Source organism: Lemur catta, chromosome 2, assembly GCF_020740605.2.
Source record: "Lemur catta isolate mLemCat1 chromosome 2, mLemCat1.pri, whole genome shotgun sequence".
In the NCBI taxonomy this organism is placed as follows: domain Eukaryota; kingdom Metazoa; phylum Chordata; class Mammalia; order Primates; family Lemuridae; genus Lemur; species Lemur catta.
Window position 1 is genome coordinate 116,315,761 of NC_059129.1, and position 25,166 is coordinate 116,340,926.

Genomic DNA, 25,166 nt, shown 5'->3' on the forward strand with positions numbered 1-25,166 from the left:
AATGAAAATATTGGCTATTTGAGAATAGCATGCTAATTATTCTTTCAGACTCTGAAAACTTTTTTTAGAGCTAGATTGAGAGCTGGAAAGCAGGTGCTACTTACCAGATGATGGATAAATACCATTATGGTTGGGCTGTGCTTTGCTATCTTCAGATTCTTCAGTGCTTTCAATATTCAAGTAACAATTATGTATATGATAAAAGGAGTGGTTATTTGTTTATCATTTTAAAAACATGACCTGGGCTTTCTGAATAGGATGATTCACTAAAGATTGCTTTTTCAGTTTAAAGCCATAGATATCCAGAATTCTATAATTATCTCTGGAGGAATGACTAGGTTCCCTAACATATGACTCACAAGAATCTATTCTTTGTGAAATCAAGATTGCAGGAATGCTATTCTACTTACTATTACAAAAGCTGGAAATTGACACATACACAAATGGAAAAATATTACTGAGCTGCTTTCCAGAAATATGTTAAGTGGGTATATACCTAAACTGAATGTATAAATCTCAATGCATTCTCAATCCTAGAAGAATTATTAAGCAAGTGAAGTAATATATATATTACATGCATGTTTGTGTATGTATATGTCTATCTTAAAACCAGTGCTTAGAAGTAGCAAACCAGTTAGCACTATCCAACAAACAGAAGCAAATATAAAAGAAAGATGCCTTATTATAATCTTCCCTATGGCATAGGATATATATAGGAAATGAATTTAGGACTGAATTCCATTTTTAAAATTAGCTAGCTTTCCTCTTCTCCAATGGTAGGTTTGTATATAACCAACAAACATCTGTTTCCATTCTTTTACTGTCAACCTGTATTTTTATACTTAAAATACATTTTCTATAGACAGTATGTAGTTGGATCTTTATCTTTTTTATTCAGTCTGACAATTTGTGCCCTTTATTGTTTACTCATTTACATTTAATGTAATTACAGATTTCACCTCTTTGAAGGAATCTATTTATCACAGGAACTTTGAAGATTTCTCACATTTAACCTTTTTTAATTTGCCAGCCCCTTTAGAGCAGGCAGCCTTTAAAGCTATGCCATGACAGTGATCCTTTTTGTCATATATAAACCATGTGTTCGTTAAAAGGAAATCACCAGAGCATAATGTTTCATTTTCTTTATGTGTTGCATTTTATTTTTGGTAAGTTATATATGACAGTACTTTATCCAGGCAGACTACTTTGAAGTGTTTATTAAAGTCTAGTCCTAAAAGTCATTCAAATAGATTTTTTTTTTTTTTTACTAAAAAAAGTAGAAGGAATTGGAGAATAAAGAGATGATACCTATTGGGTTGTTTCAACCCAAGATTTCATTTTTGGTGTCAATTTTATTACCTTGCACAGAAGCAAATTGATCTAACTCAGGAGCTACTTCATGTTATATATCTGCAGGAGGTACATACTGGGTTATTACAAAATTCTCTCTCTCCTGAGAAACATAGGCAAGGACTCAATGAAAGAAAATTTCTGCAGAAACCTGAAACTACAGACTGCCTACATGTGATGATCAGTCAATCTGTCAAAAGGATAGTTACTGAGCACATTCAGGGTTCAGCATATTCCTCTAAGTGCCTGATCTCACTTACTCTGGGCTTTATCATCTTTTAGAAGGAATTGAAAGCTCTTCTCCCTGACTGATCCTTCCTTAGGCATTAAACAATGATAAACTATATCTTTAAATAGAGTTTCACTTCAGATACATTCCCTTTAACAATACCCTCTTCTCAGATCTTTCAGGGATTTAATATCGATTTTGAATTTATTTATGGATTCTCTTCCAGGAAGGGAAACACACAAGTAGTTTTCTCATGTTAATATTGAGAAGAAATGATTAAATTAACATTGTCTTCTGGACTTTTCCAATCATATGGGATCAATCATCAGTCATTACTTTACTTATTTTATTTTGCTCATTCATTTACCAAACAAAATTTTAAGCCACTAAAAAATTTTCTATGCTCCACGGAATAAAATATTGTCCCTTACCTGAAGGATTCAGTATTTCTAATGCAGTGTAATAATTACTGTAATAAAGACATGGCATGAATTGATGCTCATAATTCATTTTTCTCTAAAATAGTGGAGCCTGCCAATCGGCAAATCAAATTAGTTAAAGCTGTGTAATATAGGAAAAAGTCCATAACCTCTCTGGCCTCTAGTTGTTCCACCATTACAAGACACTTAGAAGCTTAATGGTTCTAATTATACTATTCTATATAACTCCAATTTTACTAATAGTTCAAAAAAATTTATTTCGTTAGGAATAGTTCTGAAGGTATATTTCTCCCATGATAACTTTCTCTATCAAACATGTATCTTCTCAAATTCTATTTCCCCTTCCTCCAGCAAAGTCCTCACTCTCATTTAGGCTATATCCCTCTCTCTAATTTGTCCACATGATCTGAGTGAAGCACATGCCTATCTCCAGAGCAGAATGTGTAATCTTGACTTGTCAATAAGCATATTACATTCTCCTGGACATACAAACACACACACAATTCAGGGATTCATATGTGACCTAAAGCAAGCCAATCAGGGAAAACAAAACTCAGTTCTGTGGTTTCTATTTGAGTCATTGTCAAAGCAGAAATTTTTCTTTTGAATTGAATGTCTTGATGACATGGCTCTGAAGATACTGGGGACAGCAGTGAAACTGTGAACCCAGAGGTGGTGGAACTGCGATGGATCCTGCGTTCAGCTCTTAATCCAGTACTTCTGAAAGAGCTCAACCTCTGGACTTCTCAGAATATGTATATAATTACTTAAGCCAGTTTGAGATGAATATTCTGTCACTAACAACTGAAAAAGTTCTAACTGTCATAAGGTTTATCTATGAAAGCATTTTAATTTCAAGCAGATAGCAAAGGCAGTCCCACTATCTATATCTATCTAATATTCATGGTACAATGAAAAATTACATAACATTAAGTCAAAACTTTGGTTCTTAAGAAACAAACTCTTTTTCCTGATTCATAAATGTAATTAGAAAGTATTGTGTGGAGTATATTTCTCTTCTTTAGGTCTGATTTGGTATAATCTTTACCACATGAAAAGATTTAAAAAACATAATTATTAAAGTATCTCAATTTACTCTTAAAGTTGAAGAACACCTGGTGAACCAGTATAGCCATCTTTGCTTGCTTATTTAAAAATAAGAGCCTTGGGAATACTGACACATACAGACCGAAATAAAAGTAAGAATATCTTTAATGAAGTGAATCATTATATGAGTATTATGCTTAATATTTACTGATATTAATGTCATTCAGAATAGAAGGCAAACAACTACTTGTCTTTCACAACTGATTATCATTGTTAAATATTCTGAATTAGCCATTGTAATTGTATATTAAACCCATTCATGTAATTCCCATTTACTTTTACCGACAGGCTCAAATTTGTTGATATTTAAGGTGCTAAATGTGCCCCGTCTTATAACATACACTTCTCTTAGTAGATCTCTTGAGGAAGCAGCTTCGTCTGTCATTAAAAATTTAAATATTTCATAAAAACATTAATGACTTTGATGGTTTTAGGTGTCCAATAAAATATTTTACGTTTTTTTTATTTGGACCCTGAGACAATCCTCTCAAAAAGTGCAATTTTATAAATCACATTGAAAAAAATGCATAAATAAATGTAGTATGCTTATTTTTCTGAAGTAACAAAAGGCAGAATTACCCTCTTATAGTGCAGTTTTCAGCCTTCATATTTGAACAGTAAGTAGAATCATAATATCTTCAATAGCTTGGCCATCTGTTATTGTTCCAAAAAGCTTTAGGGAATATTCAGTGTAATGGAATGTAAAACATTATCAACCGCTATTGTCTGAAACATTGTGAAATATAATCTGTAAACCTTTCTACCCAGATAAACCAATTCAGAAAAAAATAAAATGTGACTTATACTGTGAATATGAAACCAAAATTTAGGGAAGAAAAATAAGAGATGAGTTTGCTAATATCTGAACTTATGTATTTACAATGAATCTACCTGATACTGATGGTCAGTGTTTATTGGGTATTCATTACATGCCAGGTGCTATTTCTAAGTGCTTTTCCTGAAATGGTTTTCTTAATCTTCACAATTCTGTGAGGCATGTTATTATCCCTATTTTACGAATGAGAAAATTGAGAAAAGAAGAGATTAAATAATTTGCACAAGATCCACAGTTAGGAGTGGCAGGCTATGGACCTCTGAAAATCCATTCCTGCTTAAAAACATTGAACACTAGCAAAAATTAGCAGAATCGACTTTTTCAAACTCTAGAAATTAGCTATAGATTTGCAACAATGTAAGAAGCCTTCATTCAAGAAAAATGACAGAATCTTAGTAAGAACAATGAACTTTGTAGCGTTTTTATTTGCCCTATATCTACACCCCTTTCCCCAGTTCCATGATAGCCTTGAAAACCAGTGGCCTTGCAATCACAGTAGCTGTGAAAACCTTGCAGCCTTATAGCCACCAAAGAGCTGGGTTTGGAGCTCCTCAAAAAGCCATGTTACCAGAGTATCACCACTATTTTACCAATTGAGAATTCCCCTGAAAAAGTCCCCTTTATAGGTCTTGTCTGTACTTGAACTGACTCCACTCACTCTCTAGGATTAGCCCTATCACTAGGGCATTTATCAAAGAATCAGCAGCAATTCTTTCAACATTGCATCATCCTGAGGCTATGATACTAATGGTGGCAAACAAGATACAAAACATTCCTTCCATATTCTAAATTCTTCACCTTTCTTGTTTATCTCTGTCTCTTTCCGGCATCCTAGTATGCACATGCACACACACACACACAAATACACACTCATATGTCATGCACACAAACACATGCACACACTACCTTCTTCCTTTAGCTAGAAAGCAAAAACCTTGCATGTCTACTCTTGTGGATAAAAGGCCCCAGAGATTTCCAGTCCATCGAATCTGCCAGCATGAATCTAGTCTGCTCCAAACTGACACCCTGCTGCACCCAAGTCACCATGTTCATTGTATGACATCACCTTAACCTTGGTATGTTTCAATGAAATTCAATCCCACTGCCATCTCTAGGGAAATGCTTTCATCTCCTCAACAGTCCTGTGAGTATGTGCATACATACATGTGTGTAAAGAACTCTATACTTGGACATTTATTATTTCTGGGATCTTTGTTGAATGTATCATAGAGAACAAATGGCATACATAACATTTTGACAACCAATATCATAAATTGAGACTTGTTCCTCATCAGTACAAACATCAACATGGCATGAGGCTCATGAAATGAAAACATCAGTATTGTCTAAAATTGTTGTGGATCTGGGATGTAAGTAGACCCTCTACTTATAAGCTAAGAAGTTAGCCTCCTGCAGTGATAAGTCAGTAGGTAGGTAGGTGGGTAGGTATATGGATAGATAATAGACAGATGTTACCCTGAGAGTAAACACAAAGTCTCTAGATCAGAAAACAGTTTAGTATTCACAGAGCATCATAGTGCTGGAGAGGCTAAGAAGGCCTAATATTACCCTGCACATACGGAGGGAGTGTACCACAGACTCACAAAACTATGACGCTCAAAACTTTGGCTGGTGCGTGGATCCATCCTCCCCTCTGGTGAAGGAGAGTCCTTTACTCTGGGATGTAAAAAATGTCTGCAAGAGAGAGAAGTGTCTAAATGTCTCTGAAGCAATATGCTGTCTCTATCTTCCAAGACCTGTTTGCTATTCAACCATACTTATATGAAGGTCACCAATGGTCTTCCTTCAAAAAGATCAGACCATGTGATAATATGAAAGTATTCACTCATGGAGAATTGCCTCTCAATAATCGGATTCAGGGATTAAGGTCAAACACCAAGTGACATTTCCTGATTTATTCTACAGCTTGCTATTATTGAATAATGAAAAGTTGAAGGACTAATATAAAGGAAGCTCCATATTTCATAAGGAAAAAAATAAAATACTTCCTTTGCCATTATTGAAATTTTCATTAAACAAATGAATGATATTCATAATTATTGCCTTATTCCAAACTACCTAAACTTTTTGGAGTAATCATTTACTCACAATAACAAGGTAACATAATATTCTCAGAGATAGCATTCTATTTGAAAATAAGTTCTTTAATATTTTAGCCCCTCTATCTTTTCTTTAAAAAAAAGCACAAAAAAATATCATATCAACAGATTCTCTCTTTCATCACAGAAGAGGCAATAAATCTTTATATTTTATAAATTCTGCTCAGACAAGGCTATTTCACTTAGTCCTCACTAACTAACCTCAGCCCGCTGTCCCAGAATATGGCAAAATATTAGAGAAATAAAATTGACTTCATTTAATTTGATATAGCAAAAATATTTTCAAATAAATTTAAAAATCAAAACAAAATGGCCCTATTATCTACAGCACACTCTAGGAGCAAAACTTCAGTGTCCTAATGATTACAGATGTTAATCATTTATGACCATCTTAGAGCCATAGTGATTCTTTTAAAGCATGTTGCATCTCTGGTCCAAACCCTCTGATGTCTTCTCTCCTTTCAATGCCATATTATACCCTACATAATCTATTTTTTTTTGTTTCATTATGTTTTGCTGTATCTACATATTCCAACCAACTGATAGGTCATTCGATGAAAAATTGAGTATGACTAGCATACAGCTTAGAAGTAAATCTTAGAGCTTTTTAGTTTTGCACTGAAACTGGATGAATTCTGTATATAATTCAGATGTTTTCACTGGAAGATTTTTCAAGTGTTGTGATCATTTGTTCTCTTGTTCAACACTAGACACAGACTTACTAAGCATCCTGTGAGGATAGTCATACATGTATTCAAAACATGTCATTTGCTCTACAGAATATCCCAGGTCCAACAAAGGAGGTAAAGCATGTAAATAAATATTAATATTACTTAATAAAACATCAAAATAAAATAAAATGTGAATGAATTCTGGGGAAACTGTGCTCGAGATCACTTGATTACTGGTCCAAACAGGAAAATTCTCCTGAGTGAAGTGAGGAATATCCAGAAACCTAAATCTGCTCAGAGGAAAGTAGAGCAGATTAGAGAGACATTAATTTTGCAAAGTTAAAAAAAATAAGTTGACAGCAATGCCAACATGCAATACAAATATATTGGCTTTATGCGCAGTCTTGGTTCACCTGATTAGCACATAGAACTACAGAACCAACTAGAAAACTGGTATAAAATACATCTCTCCAACAATGTGCCAGCAACACCACTTTTACATAAAAAGAAAAATGTAATTGCTTCTATACTTGTTATTGATGTACCTCATTGCAATACCTTTCACTTAGAAGAAACATCTTTTTTTTCAAATCATGAAATGTGCACGATTTGCATAAAACTACTAAAAGTAAGTTACCTTTTAAGTGAGGTCATATTAATTCCCTTTTGATATTTTTTTGACTGCTGTTATTTCTTTAGATTTTGTCTTTACAACCACCCTGTGAGGAAGGTGCTATTGTTCTGTCAAAATAGAAACTATAAACATGGCTTCATGTAAGGAACAAAATAACAGAAAAGTTGAAAAAGACACTCTTAAACCACCTTCCCAGGAGGCATCATGGGGCCACGAGAAGTACCTGGGCCCTGCCGCTGGGAGACAAGGGAGACTGATGACACTGACTGTAAACCTTGGAGCCTCGGGCAAGTTTTCTCAGCTGTGAAATTGTGATCACAATACCTATCTCACAGGGTTGTGTTATATCAGTCAAATAAGATGAAGTACACAAAACCACTCTTACATTATTACACTTGCTGGGAAAGACACAACTTTAAAAATTTGCAGTATATTTACCAATAATCTGATGTTAGGAAAATTCTGAGAATCAGCATTTTGGATTGTGTTTCTAGCTCTCAAAATGCTCCTCATTTTGAACCATTCCCTGAAAAGCCTATGTTGCCAATCAAATCTGAATTACTGCTTACCTCTACAGGACCACTCTCCCAAAGGCTGATTACCTTTTAACCACGATTCGAGATTTAGTTTTCATAATAGGAAATAACAGTGTTGCAGCGTAGTCTGGCAGGGCTTTACAGAACAGCGTCAGTCAGGCTGACATGTGCTTTTATTAACCATATTTCCTGTAGCTGCACAGACAGTAAGAAATCCACTTCTGTGAACAGAACCAATTATAACTGAACAGGTACACTTTTTCCCCGGCCTGGTCATGATGTCAAATGTTTGATTAGAAAGGTCGTGTGCTTTTAGCTAAATGAGAGTAAATTTCTTTCCATTTGCAAGAAAAAGCTATTTCTGTCCCTCATTCCACAGCCTCTTAGTATCTAAATTCTGGTCTCTCCATGGCAAATAGAGTCACAAATGTAACCCCTTGTGATGGGGAAAACAATATTGTTATGTTTGTTTGAAAATAAATTGAGTTAGTTTCAGGAAGGAATAGGGTGCACTACTGCACAGAATCAGATGCAACATGTGATCTTGGAGGGAACACGGACAAGCCACATGTAAACAATGGGCCCCAGTGGGGGAAACATGGGGACAGAGTGAGTAGCCATGAAGAGGAATCTCAAGAGTGACAAATGAAGAGAAACTTTAAGATCAAATAGACAAATAGGCTAGTGGGGGTACTGCCATGTGCATATCTAATGGAGTGGCACACCACAGGTATTCAGGTTTTTGAAGTGCAGGAATAAAAGAGGGAGGAGTAATTCTTTCATGTTTTAGAGATGAGGTCTCTCTCTGTTGCCCAGACTGAGTGCAGTGGTGCAATCATAGTTAATTATAACCTTGAACTCCTGGGCTCAAGCAATCCTCCCACCTCAGCATCCCAAGTAGCTAGGACTACAGGCATGCCACCAGGCCTGGATGATTTTTTGTAGAAGACAGCTCCTGGGAAAGTCCTCCCAGAGAAGGTAAGAAAAGATGAAAACAGGCACCAAGTTCCTACTATATACAGGATTAAGAAGAGAAAACAGGCCCCATTAAATCAAGCATTACAGATAAGGGCTCCTCTTTGGGTGCCAAGGACAGAGAAATTTACAGGCAATGTCATCAGGAAGACCACCATCCTCCAAAGTACCATACTATCATTTGAGGATCCTTCTTTCTTCTTCTCTTTAAAATTCTTTAGCTGTCGCAAGGCAACGTGTTGCTATTTTAAGGAACCCAAATGAAGATCTTCAGTTATTTTCAACTCTTTACTGGTCAGTGTATAAATATAGAATCATGAATTGGTAAAATATTTAATCTGGAAGAAATAGTACTGATCATTTACTCTAATCTCATTTTATGGGCAGGAACACTAAGATTACCCAGATCACATGAGAAACTAGTAACAGAGCCAGGACAAGACTATATGCTCCTAATTTCCAAATAACTTTTTTTGTTGTTTTTTTTTTCCATCATAGCTATCTAACTCCAGATTAAATTTTCAATATTTTCTGAAGAAAATGACATCTATTTAAAATCCAAGAGAAAAAAAATTCTGTTAATAAGAAAATGCAGGTAGAAATAAGCTAAATTTTAGTTGTCAGCAGTAAAGAAGTTATAAAATGAAAATTCCTCATTGCAAATAAGAGAGAAAAATGCAATCCAGAAAAAAAAATACTTTTAGCTTTGCACTCCAAACAGATCTATTAATAGGAATAACCATTTATTGTTAGCTAAATTTTTATCCTTCCAGTACATGGTAGTATCAGGTATGGCAATGTGCTCCTATGTAGTCCCCCTGTTTCCATCCTTGCTCCCATACTGTCTAACAGCAACACAAAAGCAAGAATGAGCCCTTTAAAATGTATGTCAGTGTATCTCATTTCTCCACTAAATCCTTGAATCACCTTGTGTCTCATGAAAAATTAAGCCAAAATCATTATAATGACCTACAAGGAGCTACACAATCTACCCCCCACCCTCCGACCCCCAGAATTTAATCTTGAATCTTGGCCCCTTTTATCTCCTTCAGTCACTATATTCCAGCCTTTCAGGCATTCTGGCTGAATTTTCAGCATATTAGGCACATTCCTACCTGAGGATTTGTGCCATCTCCTTCCTCTGCTTGGAACACTTCCCCCTATGCTCTTCTACCTAGCTCATCTTATGCCATCAAGCCTTTGAACAAATGTTGTCTTCTCAATAAGGCATACCTTGACAGCCTTTTAAAAATTATTCTATCCCTCTCATACGCTTAGTACTTCTTATCTTGCTGTATTTTTCCACATAGGCCTTTGTTATACTCTAACGTTTACCTGATCATTTACCTGTATGATTTACTCCCACTAGAATGTATGCATTAAGAAGAGTATCACACCATTTACCAAGGTGTTTTGTTATTGATGGATATGCAGCACCTAAAACAGTATATAAAATATTATAATTGATAAATATTTGCTGAATGAAACACTTGACTAAAAGATTCCTCATGTTCAAAGACATAATCTCTGGTTTTACTCAGATGAAAGTATGTAAATATAATACCATGGAGAGTATCATATCACTGAGAGTTCCTAGCACTCAAGGAAGGGATCTACTATCTCCAGTATGAGTTTGAAGACATGTCAGAAGTACACCAGAAATTGTTAGAAAGATACACATGGCTTTAAGGAGAAGATTTAGCTAAATGGAACATCAAACTATTTACCAAGATGGGAAAACCAAGTATATAAAAATTCATGTTCTCTCAGATTAATATATTTAATATAATTTTGATCAAAAGCCTCACCAGATATTTTTTATAAGTTAATGAAGTACTTGAAAAGCTCATTTGAAAGAGTAGGCAGCTTAGAACCTAAATATGTACTGAAAAAGAATAAGTATAGAAGGAAAAAATATATCAATATTAGGATTACTAGAAAATTCCACATTGTGCATAACTGATATTGGTGTAAGACAAGTTAGGTAAATCAAAGACATAGAGTAGAAAGTTGAGAAACTGCCTCCAGAATGGATAGGTAAAGAATAATTTAGTCAATACATGGTACGGGGAAAATATATTAATCATTTGTAAAAAATAAAATTTGATCCTCACCTCATCACTACAATGACCTATACTATATACAAAGTAAATTCCTCATGGATTAAAAAGCCCCATAATATCCTGAATTAAAAAAAGAAATAAAATAAAGGCATATTTTGGGGAAAAAAGTTAAATAATAAAGACTTAGAATAAATTATAAGTAGATCTGATTTTAAGACAAGTAAGGCTTTCCAAACGGTGCTACATCACCATTGTTTTTTGTGGCTGAGTAGAACTCCATGGTATACATATACCATATTTTATTAATCCACTCATGTGTTGATGGGCACTTGGGTTGTTTCCACATCTCTGCAATTGTGAATTGTGCTGCTATAAACAATCCAGTTTTAGAAGTTTTTTGTCACCTAAAAAATTTTCTCATGCCTGTTTGCAATTCATCGTGCTCTTACTCACCACTCTAGGGAACCACTGATCAGCTATCTGACTTTATTAACTGTCTTTTCTAAATATTTTGTATCTAAAAAATAGAAATTTTATTGTTAGTACTCTAGGGGAAACCCTACAATGACCTCCATCTTTCCTCTATGAAAAGTCTAAATTCCTGAAAAATTAGAGCAGTTTAAGAAGGACCAGTCTTTTTCAATATGGAATACACCTGATTTGGTTTTTCTTCATACTTTGTGTGACTGAAAGAATAAAATGCAGTATTTCCTTTATCGAGTACGAGGATGAGAAGAAAATGGGAACTAACTTGTTTCAGATTTTAGCTGTGAGCTTAATGGTGCATTAGTTTCTCTTATTAAAGAAGGGGTGAAAGTAGCAGGGTAAAAAACAACTGCCTCTTGGAATAACAAAAAGGAAGAAATGGCTAAATAGAAGAAGGAGAAGGGATGGTAGTGGGGTCTCCCAAAAACCTCGTACCAATCCTTGGCAAATTGGCCAAGGAGAGAGGGGTCTACATTTCATGTAATCAATTGATGGCTAAACCAGGTAAGGAGCAGGTCAAGTAACGTGAGGCCTGAGTCTTGAGCACTGGGAGAAAATGGCGTAGCAGAACACCTAAAAGTTGTTGTGAGGAAGCCTCACTCCCCATCTGCAACAGACTGGTTAAGAAGTGAACTGAACAACTTGAGAACCCTGAACTAAGAAGCTTGGTAATGACACACATTTCATGATCTGACCCTCTTTGCTCTTCCATCTTCATGTCATTACTCTACATGCCAGTTATTATAAACCTCTCTCAGATCATGAGTTATGCCTACACACTGTCATAAATGCATGATCTTCCTCCTGGATGGACCACACTAAATACCTCTCTGTATCTGACTATTTCCCAACAGATTTCAACCTGGATGTTGAAATATCCTTTTCTCAGCTCAACCCCACCCAAATTTTGATAGGAGTTCTTAATCAATTGTCCCAAAGATACTTTACTCCCCATCTGATAGCAATTTTCTCTACAGTGTTTATAGTGTAACTGTCTTTTTCCTATATCTAAAACATTAGACAGAAAGTCTCTTGAGCATAGATACTACATTTCCTTCACCTAATATGTCTCCAGGGCTGATCACAGCAAATGGCATATAATTAAGGCTTTGTACTAGTGGAATTAAAATGGTGTAAGTAATTATGATAACAATAATCACTAACATTTTAAAATATAATAACTGAAGATACAAATAATTTAAATGCATTATATATACAACACACACAATAATATTTAAAGAAATGCAAACCAATAGCTTTTTAATCTTTTCCCTCAATCTTGTACTGCAATTACATAGTTCTGCTTTTCCACTATGTAGCAGTAATACTTTTTGAATTTTCTATGCTTATTAAAAATGTGTTCATTATTTTGTACTTCTTAACACATTAACCCTTATTAGCTTTTTTCTTGTTATAAATCCATATCTCCCTTAATGAAGAGAAGGCTTCATATTCTCTCTAGGTCTTGTGTTATCACCTACTTTATATGAAATTCCAAAATTAAATGTACTAGTCCTAGTCTTAATTCCAGTTCCTGAAGTTTATTTCAGTTAAACCCTGAATTGCTACTAAAGAGCTTTTTGCTGATGCCAAAGCTTAGCAGCTAAAATTATAATGTCACTTAGAGAATTCAAGGCATTCTCAACTTTCTTCTCATTTCTAGATCAGGAAAGAAAAATTCTGAGCATGAAGAGCCTACATTTATAAGAACAGCATGTCAGTAGGAAGTCTCTTTCCTTACCTGATCACTTCCTCTGACCTTTGATATCTTTCAGAGGTGAAAATGTTGTAACTGCTACAGAACTGACACAGCGTGATAGCCTGGCAATTGAACTTTCCTTAAAAAGATGACATCTAAGCACAGTTAAGCAGATTTTAAAAGAAAAATGTGACACCATTTCTTAGTTGCGTCCCTTAATAAATCCATATTCATAATTCTACTGACAGCCATGTCATATGTATAAAACAAAAAATTTTATGAGTATGGATAGAAACTTAAAAAGTGAGCATAGAGATGGAAGATCAAGCTCTAAGGCAGTTGAACATTAAGAGTTAAGGAAATCAGATAAAAAGCTATCACAAGGGATGAGAGCAAATTCAGCCACTGCAGTATGAAAAAACCAGGACAGCATGATATTCCAGAATACAAAGAAAGGATTTTAAAAAGTGGGTAGTGTTCAACTGTGCCATTTACTGCCTAGTATTCAAATAGTACAAGGACTGGGACTCTACCATAAAATTTGGCAACCTGAGTACTGCTGATAACCATGACATATTACATACCTCTTAGCCTCAATCACCCCATCTGCAAAATAGAGATAATCACAGCATCCATTTCATGGAACTGTGTGGAGGATTAAATAAGAGAAAAACACATAGAAGCACCTAGTCTAATGTCAGCAACAGAACAGGAGTTTGGTAATGAGCAGCTGGTGTTTTTATTACAGAAAATTGAGATCAGTCTGGATCACAAACCTTCAAATGTTTTATTGAACACAGGATACCTGACAACCCTGTGAAAGAGAATTTGGTTGAGGAAGAGTCTAGTATGAATGGAAAATAAAGAAAGGATCACAGCTCAGAAGAGAAGCTGGAAACAGAGCTAATGAGGAGAAAAATAGCTTGGGTAGGGCAGCTCCCATCCTTGGATAGCAATTGAGAGAACACACCTCACGTGACTTTGTGTTTTATCCTATTCCACAACTGGTAATTGTATACTTTTAAAACAGTAATTCAGATTCGTGAAAGGACTTGATAACAATAATAAATGTTTCCTAGGGACAAATAGTATATAAAGTTTAGTGATCTGAATGAGAATAATGTCATAAGGTAGAATGACATCTTTTCAGTTACACTAAAAGACCAAATATTTATTGCTTTTTGTGTATTGTGTGACTCCATCATTTTATAATCAGCCTATTTCAATTTTGTGTCTGCAAAAATAGCAATGGATTTATTATATAGTTTTTGTGGTCTTTATTATATAAATTGACTCCTATTTGGCTAGTTTTGTCATCAATAGCCTTCTGATTAGTTCCCTCTTATTTTTTATCTTCTCATCAAATCTAAAATCATATCTGTAATTGGTTCCTGATAAATATCTTAAATGAGAGTATATCTTACAAAGCAGCTAAAAGCAACTTGTTCTATTAGAAGTTCATCTTGATAATTGAGTATTGGGTAAAAGGATTCTAAGACTTCACGATCATGTTGAAGTTAGATTCTAGACAAAGTATATGAAAAATGTTTAGGGCTGTAAAAGGTTTGCTGAGAGTTTTCCCTTAAATAATGCATGTATCATTTCCTTCTCTATGAATTTTTAGAGTATTTATGGACCCTCTGGTGTCTTAAATTCAAAGTTCATTTTCACTTTCTACTTGCCTTCTATTTTTAAGAAAATCTTTTTCTTCTCAAATTTTCTACTTTTCATAATTTGAAAAAATAATGATTTTTGGAAGCCTATCCCTATGATTCTTTCCTAGCCATCTTATGTTCATTTTCAATCCTAATATTTATTCAGGAAATTTGATTTGGGATGTACAGTATAAATATTTTTGTTGATGTAGATCTGACATCAATGAAAACATCATCAAAGATTAAAAGTAGTAGTTGGCTTGCAAGAGACTAGAGAGTTATAATAAAACTTATTTGCTCAAATATATGGCTTATGTATTATCAATTTATTTCTAGGCAAGGTTTTTATTCCAACATAAATTCAGAACTGATAAATATAGTAATGGAAAATTCAGATAAATAAGTTTCAAAAACTGCATAGCCAGCTGGAACTTTTCTACTTTTTCTACTTTTTACTTACACTGTTGAGTTTTTAAAATTAAAAAAAAAAAAAAAAGACAACCGAAGGTAGTGAGTCAAGGAGTAGAACTTAAATATCCAGTGAGCCCATACTCAACCCAGTGATTACAGGCACTGAAATCCCTACGGGGATTATATGAAGCTGGCAACTCAAAGGTCCCCACATTATACATACTGTGCATTGAACATTCCAAAATAATAATTCTTCCATTATTGCTGATGATTTCTAACAGACATTTCCATGTCATGAACAGATAAGAAAATGAAAACTGTTCTAATTTTCTTAAAAGCCAAAAGTAATTTACTCCAAATTTCACTCGCTTTGTTGATCTACTAGAAAATTAAATACTTTTTTAAAAAAATTATATTTTTTGCTATGTTTCTGTTTTACCGTAACCAGTTCTTTTTCATTTAAAACTCTTTTACACTGAGCTTCAGCTATCCAGCTAGAATTATTCACATAGTACATGTCATGCCTAGAGCAAAACTTTAAAAGTTCAGATTACTCTCCCACTTCCAGAAGCACAAAAAGAACTTATAAATATTCTGCACATGCCATTGGGCACAGATTTCTACCTTCGAGGTAACTCAAGTTTGGCTAATTTTCAACCCAGCATTCCTTTATCCATTCTTTGCCCTCTCCTCCAATCTTTTTCACTTCTGCCTATATAGTTGGCTGTTTATAGGCCATGCCACTTCCTAGACTACAAACCTTAGGCAACTCAAAAACCACGATTTATTATTCTGTATATGTCTTACCTTAAGGAAAGCTCAAATATCTACTAAAAAAATGCTAAAAATTGTATCTCAACATTAAAATTTGCCAACTTTGTAAAAAGAAATTCAAAAGTTCCCTTTATTTTTCTTATTTCCAGATTCAAAAGCCCAATTTTTAAGTACATCCATGCTCTACTTTCTTTGTCTATGGTCTTTGAAAAATGCTAGAGCAACAATCTTCCCTATTCAGAGGGAAAACAGATTTACAGCTTCTATGTTAGACCAAGAGGACACAGCAAGAATAGATAGAGCTCAGAATCAGTTACAAATTCAAACACTCGTAATGTCTTCACACTACATCAGGTTAACAAAAACAAAAGCAAATCACATCCTTTGTGACCAAATCCTATTAATAACAAATGAGTGGATCTAATACTAGTCTCTAAAGATTGAGATTTATCCCAGGAGCGTGGGTTTCTTTAACACATTTCAGCCACTCTAACTGTCACAACGGATCAGAAGTGACATTTTAGCACCGGCAGCAGCTGCTGAAGTGTTCTCTCTGCACTTCCCAGGAACTATTGCTTTCCTTCTGCCTTTTCCAGCCCTCACTCTAATTCTGGTGCAAGGTTTCTCTTCTGCTCATTTCACAATATGTTGCCATTACTGCCTCCCTTGCTCTTTGCTTAATGTCTCCTATGGGTGTTCTTGTCTGACAGAAATCTAGAAATTCCGACAGCAAAGTGGACACTGGGGCATTAAATGACCAAACAGAGTTAGTGAAATGCAAGATTTCTGGTCCCAGCTGCAGTCTCCAAAGACATGGAATATCTCATCTTTCAACCAAAGGTTTGTTTTTCTATCTGGTTATAGGCCCTTTCATCAGAATGTAGAAGTTACATATCTCCTGTGTGGTACTCAAAAGTCGTAGCTATATATATCCACGACAGGCAAAAACCCCAGTGAGGATATGTTCTTCCAAACTACCTGAAACTACTTCTGACATAGAAACCAACCTTTGAGGAAGGAGAGTCTACCCGGCAACATTTCTATTGAGAATATAATTTTAGACCCAGCTTCATTTAGTCACTTTATAATATTGTTTCCATAAGCTTAAAATTCCAAATGCACACATCCTAAAGAAACTATTTCTACATTATGTCATAAACCTAAAGGACATTTTGAAGGGTCCCTTTGTATATCCCCACCCCTTTGTTTAGATCCCATACATTATTATTCCAAAGAGTTAACTATCACATTTAAAAAACAGCAATAATATTCTTCCTTACAGAACCTCATAGGTCTGGAGGTAGGCTGTCATCTCTGTTGGTATCCACCCCCCACCCTCACCTGCCCCAGCCTATACCTAAATTACAGTTCTCAAGTTTCTACTTTAATATATATATATGTACATATATATATATATTCTTATTTAAGTAACGCTAAAGCTAGAGAGGAATTGGCAATCTTACTTTGGAAAACAGTCCTTTCTACTTCTCCTACTTCCTATAACCTGTCTTCATATATTCTTAATTTCCAAACTTCTTAGATGAACTTGTAGTGTAAACAACTGACAACGGATACCTGCTATAGGTGAATTTGGCTAATACTGAATACATTTAGATTCTTACTGTTAGACTGCCCATACATCTGTCCTGATACTTAACAATGCAAAAAATCATTTAGTAAAGTTAATGATCCATTGGGAAGGCAAAAACAAACTCATATAATGAAGCATTTAGTACTCTTCTCTATGCATGTAAAACAACATTTTAATGAGCTAAACAAGTTTGAAGATTTAAACGCTGAAAAACCCTTACAAATTGTTGTCTGGATTTAAAGCAATATTCCCTATGTGGTCCAAAATCTTAGAGGCTTGTTTTATTTGGCTGCTTCCTACATGTAAACTAAAAAAAAATGTTCTTCAAAAGTACATACAATAAAGAGCTTTAATGTAGATATCAGAAGAAACATAAAAGAAATATATGAAAGGATGGCATTGTGATAATAAGAAATAATTGGTTGCAAGACTTTTTGGAGTAGATTATGCAGAAACTGACAGATTCTGTTTATATTCCATAAATGATCTACTAAGCAGATTCCTATCTTTATGGTGAAACAAATTATTGAAACTAATGAGATCAATAGGTATAAAACAGGTAAATTATAGCATCCTCTGACATTTTAAAGTGATTTCAGAGAAAATATAATGCTTTATCTACCACATTAGAATTGATGCAACTAATCGTAAACAAAGAATTATAGACCGTTTCCAACTGTCTGATAAATTCTCAACCAAAGCAGGAATCCCCTGTCAACATCACTGACCTATGGTCCTCTATCTTCTGCTGTCACCTTTTGGGGGGCAAGAAATCTGTTCCAACATATTGTAACAAGTTTGTTCTCCCTTTGACTTTATACTAGTGTTGAAGATGTTGTAATGGAATTTAAGTCTTCACTCTTTCCCACAGAGCAGCTCTTTAAATGTGTAAAATAACTATTATCATCTAGTAACATGACTTTCACGTTTAGACTATCATTCAGTTCCCTCAACCACTCCTCAAATGAAAATGTCTCCAGAACCTCCTAACATCTTAACAACTCTTTGTAAACTCCAATATTCTCTAGAGTGGAACTCAGAACTGGAAACCAAGAATCCATGTGGAGTTTAACCAGTGAACAAGCCAGTTAGGAACTATTAAGCTGATCTGGAATCCTGCATGTATGAGTTTATTCAAAGAATGCATTCTCTTTATTTTATTATAGTAGCCTAGGCATAACATTGTTGTTTTGTGAGTTTGTTTCCTAATAAAACACTTAGATCATTTTACCTGATGCTTTGTCAAAGGACAGTTTTTAAAACTTTTAATTTATTTTTACCTATGAATGCTTTCTTAGTGGTTTAGAATTGTTTATCTCTTTCGTTCTGAGAGTAGTGGACATCCATTATTTTGTATCTCTAGACCTTCACATACTGTGGTTCTAGTATCTCTATTATTTGAGGCGATTAGACTTCATTGCCTTACCCACTGCTGTGGTTTGAATGTTTTTTGTCTTCTACAAAATTCCTGTGCTGGAAACTTAATCACCAATGCAACAGTGTTAGAAGATGAGACCTAATGGACGGTGTTTAGATCTTGAGGCCAAAGCCCTCATGAATGGATTAATACCGTTATAAAAAGGGCTAGTAGGAATGGAGTCACTCTCTTTTTGTTCTGCCATGTGAGAACACAACGTTTTTTTCTCTCTAGAGGACATAGCAACAAGATCTCATCTTGGAACTAGAGACTAAACCTGCCAGCACCTTGATCTTGGACTTGCCAGTCTCCAGAACTTGGAGGGAATAAATTTCTGTTCTTTGTAAATTTCCCAGCCTATGTACTCTGTCATAGTAGCACAAACAGACAATCCTCCAATCTGGCCTCTAGCTGAGGCAGGCAATAAGTTGATTGAGTCAGGAGATGGGCATGTAATCCAATCAAGGTCCTTCCCTTTTTAAAGTATGAAGCAGACAAAGAGATTGTATTCTTCTCATGGGTGAAACTATGAGATATGAGATGCAGGAACTCTCAGCTATAGCCTGAGAAAATAAAATCTGAGAAAGCTAGCCTGGAAAAATAAAACCAGTATGTGATGAAAAGTAAAGACCACTCTTGCTGTTTTCAAAATCCTGGTTCCAATTATTCCTGAAGCTTAGCTGTACCCTTAGGTTCTCTACATGAGCTAATAAATTCACTTAAAGGGAAAAATAAAACTGCTTTTCCAGCAAAACAAGTCCTCCTAACTTACATATAGATTTTACTGTTGAGGCTCTTTCTTATTCCTGACTCTCAGTTTTATGTGCTATATTATCTTTCTATTGTTGCTGTAATAAATTACTATAAACCTTGTGGCTTAAATAATACAAATGTATTATCTTACAGTCCTGTAGGTCAGAAGTCCAACATAGCAGTTCTCAATAGCTAAAATCAAGGTGTTGTTAGTTGCATTCCTTTCTGGGGACTTTAGGGAAGAAGCTGTTTCCTTGTCTTTTCCAGCTTCTGAGAGGCCATCTGCGTTCTTTGGTTCATGGCTCCCTTCTTCCATATTCAGAGGCAGCAATGTTGTGTCTCTGATCATTCTTCTCTAGTCACATCTCCCTCTAACCCTCACCTTAATTTTAAATACATGTCCAAAGACTCTTTTGTCATGCAATACTCACAGGTTCTGTGAGTTTAGGCATAGACATTTTTGGGCATGGGGGGCATTATTCTGCTACCACTAAAAACAAGGAAAGCATTCCATTTTTCACACTATTTATGTCAGTGATAAAAATATGCTAAACAAAAGAAGTCAAAGATACTCTTCATATTAACAACATATTAGTCAACATGATTTGGAAACCATTGTATTATTTGAAAAGACTCCTTCAAAATTGTTTTTCTGGAAAGGAAGTTTCTGCTGGCTTTATCTTTTTCTAATGATGAGTTTGGAGATTCTTACTGGGTTTCCCCAGCATACAAGCAGAATGCAATCTCTGAGATGTAAAACCTTAAGTATTTCCATATCCGTATACTTGAAGCCTATGGCTCTGCTATCATTCCTGAGCATAGAGAGTAAACACAGCATCTCTTTGTTTTACTAATTGCTTTGTTTCCCTAAGCTGCTAGCACAACATCTGCCAGGCCAGAATGCACTCCTTCCACACACGATAGAACCACGGCTGGATAAACGACCTACACATCATGGTGTAAGGGCAAGCGCTTTGTAGGCAGTCAGCAGGCAGTTTTCAAGAGGCAAAGCCCTCCAGTAAAAATAAAGCTGAACCACCCCCGAAAATCTTTAGAGTGGTTATGGAGTTGTTGATTCTGTAATGATCTCATACTGTCTGCAATTTTATTGATTTTGTTTTGCAATAGAACTGTTAAAGATTACAATTTTAAGATCAGCAGAATGTGGGCAGATGCTCACATTCTCACACACAGTTCTGCCAAGATATTTTTACATCTTTCTGCACATAAAACAAAATGAAGACATGTGTTATAGATGCATGTTACCAGTAACCCCCCCACAAAAGAAGGGAGTTTATTGTATGCTCATTTCCTGGATGAAGTATTAAAATAATTCTACCTAGAAAAAATAAAACAGCACTTCCAAAATCAAAGAGATTTGCTTCTGAAGTACCTTATAAAACATTCCTAATTACCAAAACCCCTTGAAAAGGCAATTTTGGTCATCATATCCAAATGTCATCCCTGCTCTTCCCAATTCAATATAAACTTCATGCCACGTCTATTAGTTAAGCATCAAAATACAAAACGCTGGAGTATCTTATACTCTGCTGATGTTCATTTATCTACAGTGCATCAGAAAGGCTCATTTCAAATATGGCTTGAAATAAAAAAAAGTAAGCAGAAAGCAAACTCAGGAAAGACTTGAAGCAAATTGCCTCTGGAGGAAAAACTGCAAAATCATAGCCTTACCTTGGGAGATTTAGGCAGATCCACTGTCCTTTCTTCTGCTGAGGATAGCAGGGTTAACTTTGTCTCCTCCACTGAGGGATGTTTGGGAGGGCGAGGTGGGGGGTGTGAGACAGAGCTCTCATATCTCCGCATCATGTAATATTGTTCTTCAGTGATCTCTTCCACCAGAGTTCTGACTAGAAATGATCCTGTGTCCCTAGACAAATTACTAACTAACTGAACAGTCATATTCAAGCGGCCAACGGGGATTTCCCAGCACTCCCTGGGGTTGGCAAAGTCACTTATGAGTAGGTAAGAGTCCGTGATATCCTCCTCCAACTGCAGTCCTGGTGTAGCAGCCAAAATGTCCTCTTCAATGGAAAGATCTCTCACAGATACCTTCACATTGAAGGGCAAGCGGAACTGTTTACAGAGCTCGGAAATCTGGTACTGTTTCTTGTCATGAATCACCTCTACAAAACCTCCTTCCATGTACAAAGGGAGCAGTGCGGACTCATAGGATTTTTTGAGGATTTTTTCACAGGCCAGAACATTCACCACCTTTTTTATTCCCTCATAAAGGACTTCAGTAGTCTCTGAGTGATGCACTAGAAACTGGTCCCCGACGGATACAGATGACAACTCGTCATGAGGGGGATGAAAGGCTTTGGTGGCCACCACGTGAAGAGGCTCCTTTTCACTCTTAGCTATCTCTAGGTCATAGGCCGTTGGGAACTCCCGAGGTCTCCGCTTGAATTTGCCTTTATAGCTAGCGGGGATCAAGAAGTGTCTTTTAGGGAAATTGCTTCTAATTTCAGAAGCTAAGATCCTTGATGCCTGGAACTTTTTGTGAACCACGATGGTTTTTCCAGGCTGTAAAATATTTCTGGGCAGCTGGCTTCCCTGAGGTGCTTCTATGACTTCAGCCACTATGGGGAACTCTTTGCCGGTCATTTCAAAAAGATCTTCTGTAGATAACAGCTGAAGAAACCAGTTAGCATCATAAGAGTCAGTAATGTCTTTGACTTCAACATCTAAACTGGGGAGGATGCGGACTATATCCTTTCGAACTGAAAAGAAAAGAAAAAGAAGACTATGACATTTCATGCATCGAAATGTTTGCTGTGAGATACTCTTCTGGTGCCATAGACAGAGCATAACATAACATTTCTCTTATGTGTGACATTCCTTTTCTCAAATTTTAAGATCAAAGAGATTGTATATAAAACACAAGACCCATAAGCCCATACTCAGTTTAAGAAATAGACATTACCCAGTACCCTGGAGCCCCATGACCCTCACTAAAATCATGGCCTCTTTGCTATTGATGGGTAACCACTCTCCTGATTCTAGTGTTAATCGCTCATGTGTTTAAATTTATAGTTTTATCATATATAATGTCCATGAGTATGGGTATGTGTGAAAAGTCACATTCAAGCAGCCAACAGGAATTTCCTAGCACTCTCTGGGGTTGGCAAAGTCACTTATGAGTAAGTAGGAGTCTGTGATACCTTCTTCCAACAGCATCCCTGGTGCAGCATATATAAATGTATATATGTGAAGGTTTATGCTGTTACATCATTTTAAGTCTTATTATTGGGTCCCAGACTTTATATGTAAAATTATCATAGAAGAAAGTTCTCATACTTTAAAAAGACCTTTCATGTGTAAGTCCCAAGATATACGTTCTTTATACAAAATCCTATCCTGTGGGATAAAACAATATTGCAAAATCATGAGATACAAGGGACTTAAGATTAACATATGGAAATGAATACCAAGATGTAAAACTTTTTCCAGTGTCAAAGTTATTTCTTTCTTCACTGGTGCTATATTAATACCTAGGTAGGAAAGGTGTGGTGTAGGTTAGGTCACAGTCAGAGGAGCCACTCAGGAGCCCCAGGAAAGCTGGAGAGTACTCACCAAAGTATTCTTTGCCTCATGTGTCATGGGAACTAATGAATCTCTGTATTCATTCTAAGCACCCACTGTTCCAGGAGTCTTTCTTTGGGACTACAGAGAGACTTAAAATATTGTCCTGAAATTATTTATCTGTTCTCCATGTACTACCCTACATAGTATCATCATAAATGGTCTTGAATTAAAAGTAAAGTTATGTGTTAATATTAACAGGATTTTATAATAGTTTATATTTTCTTGATAATTTTCTAACGTAAGTTTTATAGCACTTTCATGATCCAGTGTTTTTTCCCAATATCTCCGGCCATCCTTCTATAAATATTCTTTCTTCCTTCTATGCTTTTGAAAATGAAAAATGTGGAAGACTTTGAAGACAGAATTTCCTCTTATAGAACATTACCTGTGTTATTACTTCTGATATTGTTAACTGTTTACTCAGCATCTGAAAACCCTAACTCTATAATTTGTGTCATATTACTTATACATCCCATATAATTATAGAATTTGTTAAGGCATAGCATTAAAAAGTATTATTTTATATTCTTTAAAAGAAAAACTTAAAAATCAATGACTGCCTATACTGCCTATAGGCTTAAGGTCTGTAAAAATTGTAAAGATTTTTTAATTTTTAGAAAAAAAGAAGAGGGCTGTAAGAACACTTCTTACCTTAATCAATTTGTTTTATAAAGTTTAGCATACTCTAACTTTTGCAATATATTGGGTGATTATAGCTCACAGATAAGTGAAATGAATGACAGCAATGTTATAAGAGATGAAAGGAAGGAACTGAGAATACTTTGATGTAAGGTAACTGCACTAGCCATGAAGTTATTTTGTTATTTGAAAGTGGACTTATATTAGTTATAAATGTATATCGCAAACTCTTGCAAATGTATATTGCAACAAAAAATGTTTTTTAATAGTATAATTGGAAGGCTACAAGAGAAAAGAAAATGAAATCATGGAAAAGTTGCAATTAAAACTACAATAAGCAAAAATTAGAAGGGAAGAAATACCACATCTAATTTGGGGATAGGGATAAAGACAAATATTATGAAAGTCATAGCCGCAACATGAGGCTTTAAGGATAGAAAAAGATTACAGGTCAAGACAGACTAGGAGAGGGAATATCCCAAATGGCCAGGACACCATTACCAATGATAAGGGTGGAAACTGAGTATTGTCCATAAATAACAAGGAATCCAGCCTCTTAAGATTTTAAATTAGAGCACAGGGACTGGACAGAAGAGCTGCTGAAAGTAAGACTATGAAGATAAATTGATCCTTTGAATGCCAGACTGAGAAATGTATAACTACTTCAGGAAGAGATCCAAAATGTTTGCAATTAAGAATACCAAATTAAAATTAGGAATTTGGCCGATTAATTTGATAGCTCAATCGGAAAAGAGGCTGAAGTCAGAGAATCTACCTTTCTCTACTAACTTCCATGAAGCCCACAGATATCCAATTTATTGGCAACTCAGTCCGCCTACTTATTTTAGCATAAACTTTAAATTTTATATATTATTCTCTAGTGTCTGTTAATACATTAAAATAAAACCCTTTTTCCTTTTGTATACTATTCTCTTTATTTTTGCACATGTTCTTAGTTTTCCATAGTCAAAAGTTAAAAATTTATACTTGTTTAAAGTTATCTAGAATTTAGCAACAACATCCTCAAATTTTTAAACTGGAGTAGGTTTCACTAATTTTTATGACATTATTATATCTAAGGATCTCTTCTAGGGAAAGATAAAGAAACCAACACTTAGGGTTATTTTCTTATAACAAGTTACATGCTTTTATAAAAAATATTTAAAAATATAAGA

At 35.2% G+C, this 25,166-nt stretch overlaps 1 protein-coding gene and 1 long non-coding RNA gene across 4 annotated transcripts in view; one reads left to right on the forward strand and one right to left on the reverse strand.

Moving 5' to 3' along the window:
- Window positions 1–25,166, forward strand: part of LOC123633248 — a 169,794-nt gene that overhangs the window by 119,400 nt on the left and 25,228 nt on the right. The gene's annotated exons all lie outside the window — the stretch shown is intronic.
- The window catches only part of THEMIS (thymocyte selection associated), a 153,287-nt gene that overhangs the window by 58,431 nt on the left and 69,690 nt on the right, over window positions 1–25,166 (reverse strand). For 2 of the 3 annotated variants that reach the window (XM_045544329.1, XM_045544331.1), the window contains exon 4: window positions 21,439–22,487. In XM_045544329.1, the coding sequence (XP_045400285.1) occupies window positions 21,439–22,487 (1,049 nt within the window). Of the gene's footprint in view, window positions 1–5,560; window positions 5,657–21,438; window positions 22,488–25,166 lie in introns of those variants that run through there. The other variant, XM_045544330.1, reaches the window with a different exon arrangement.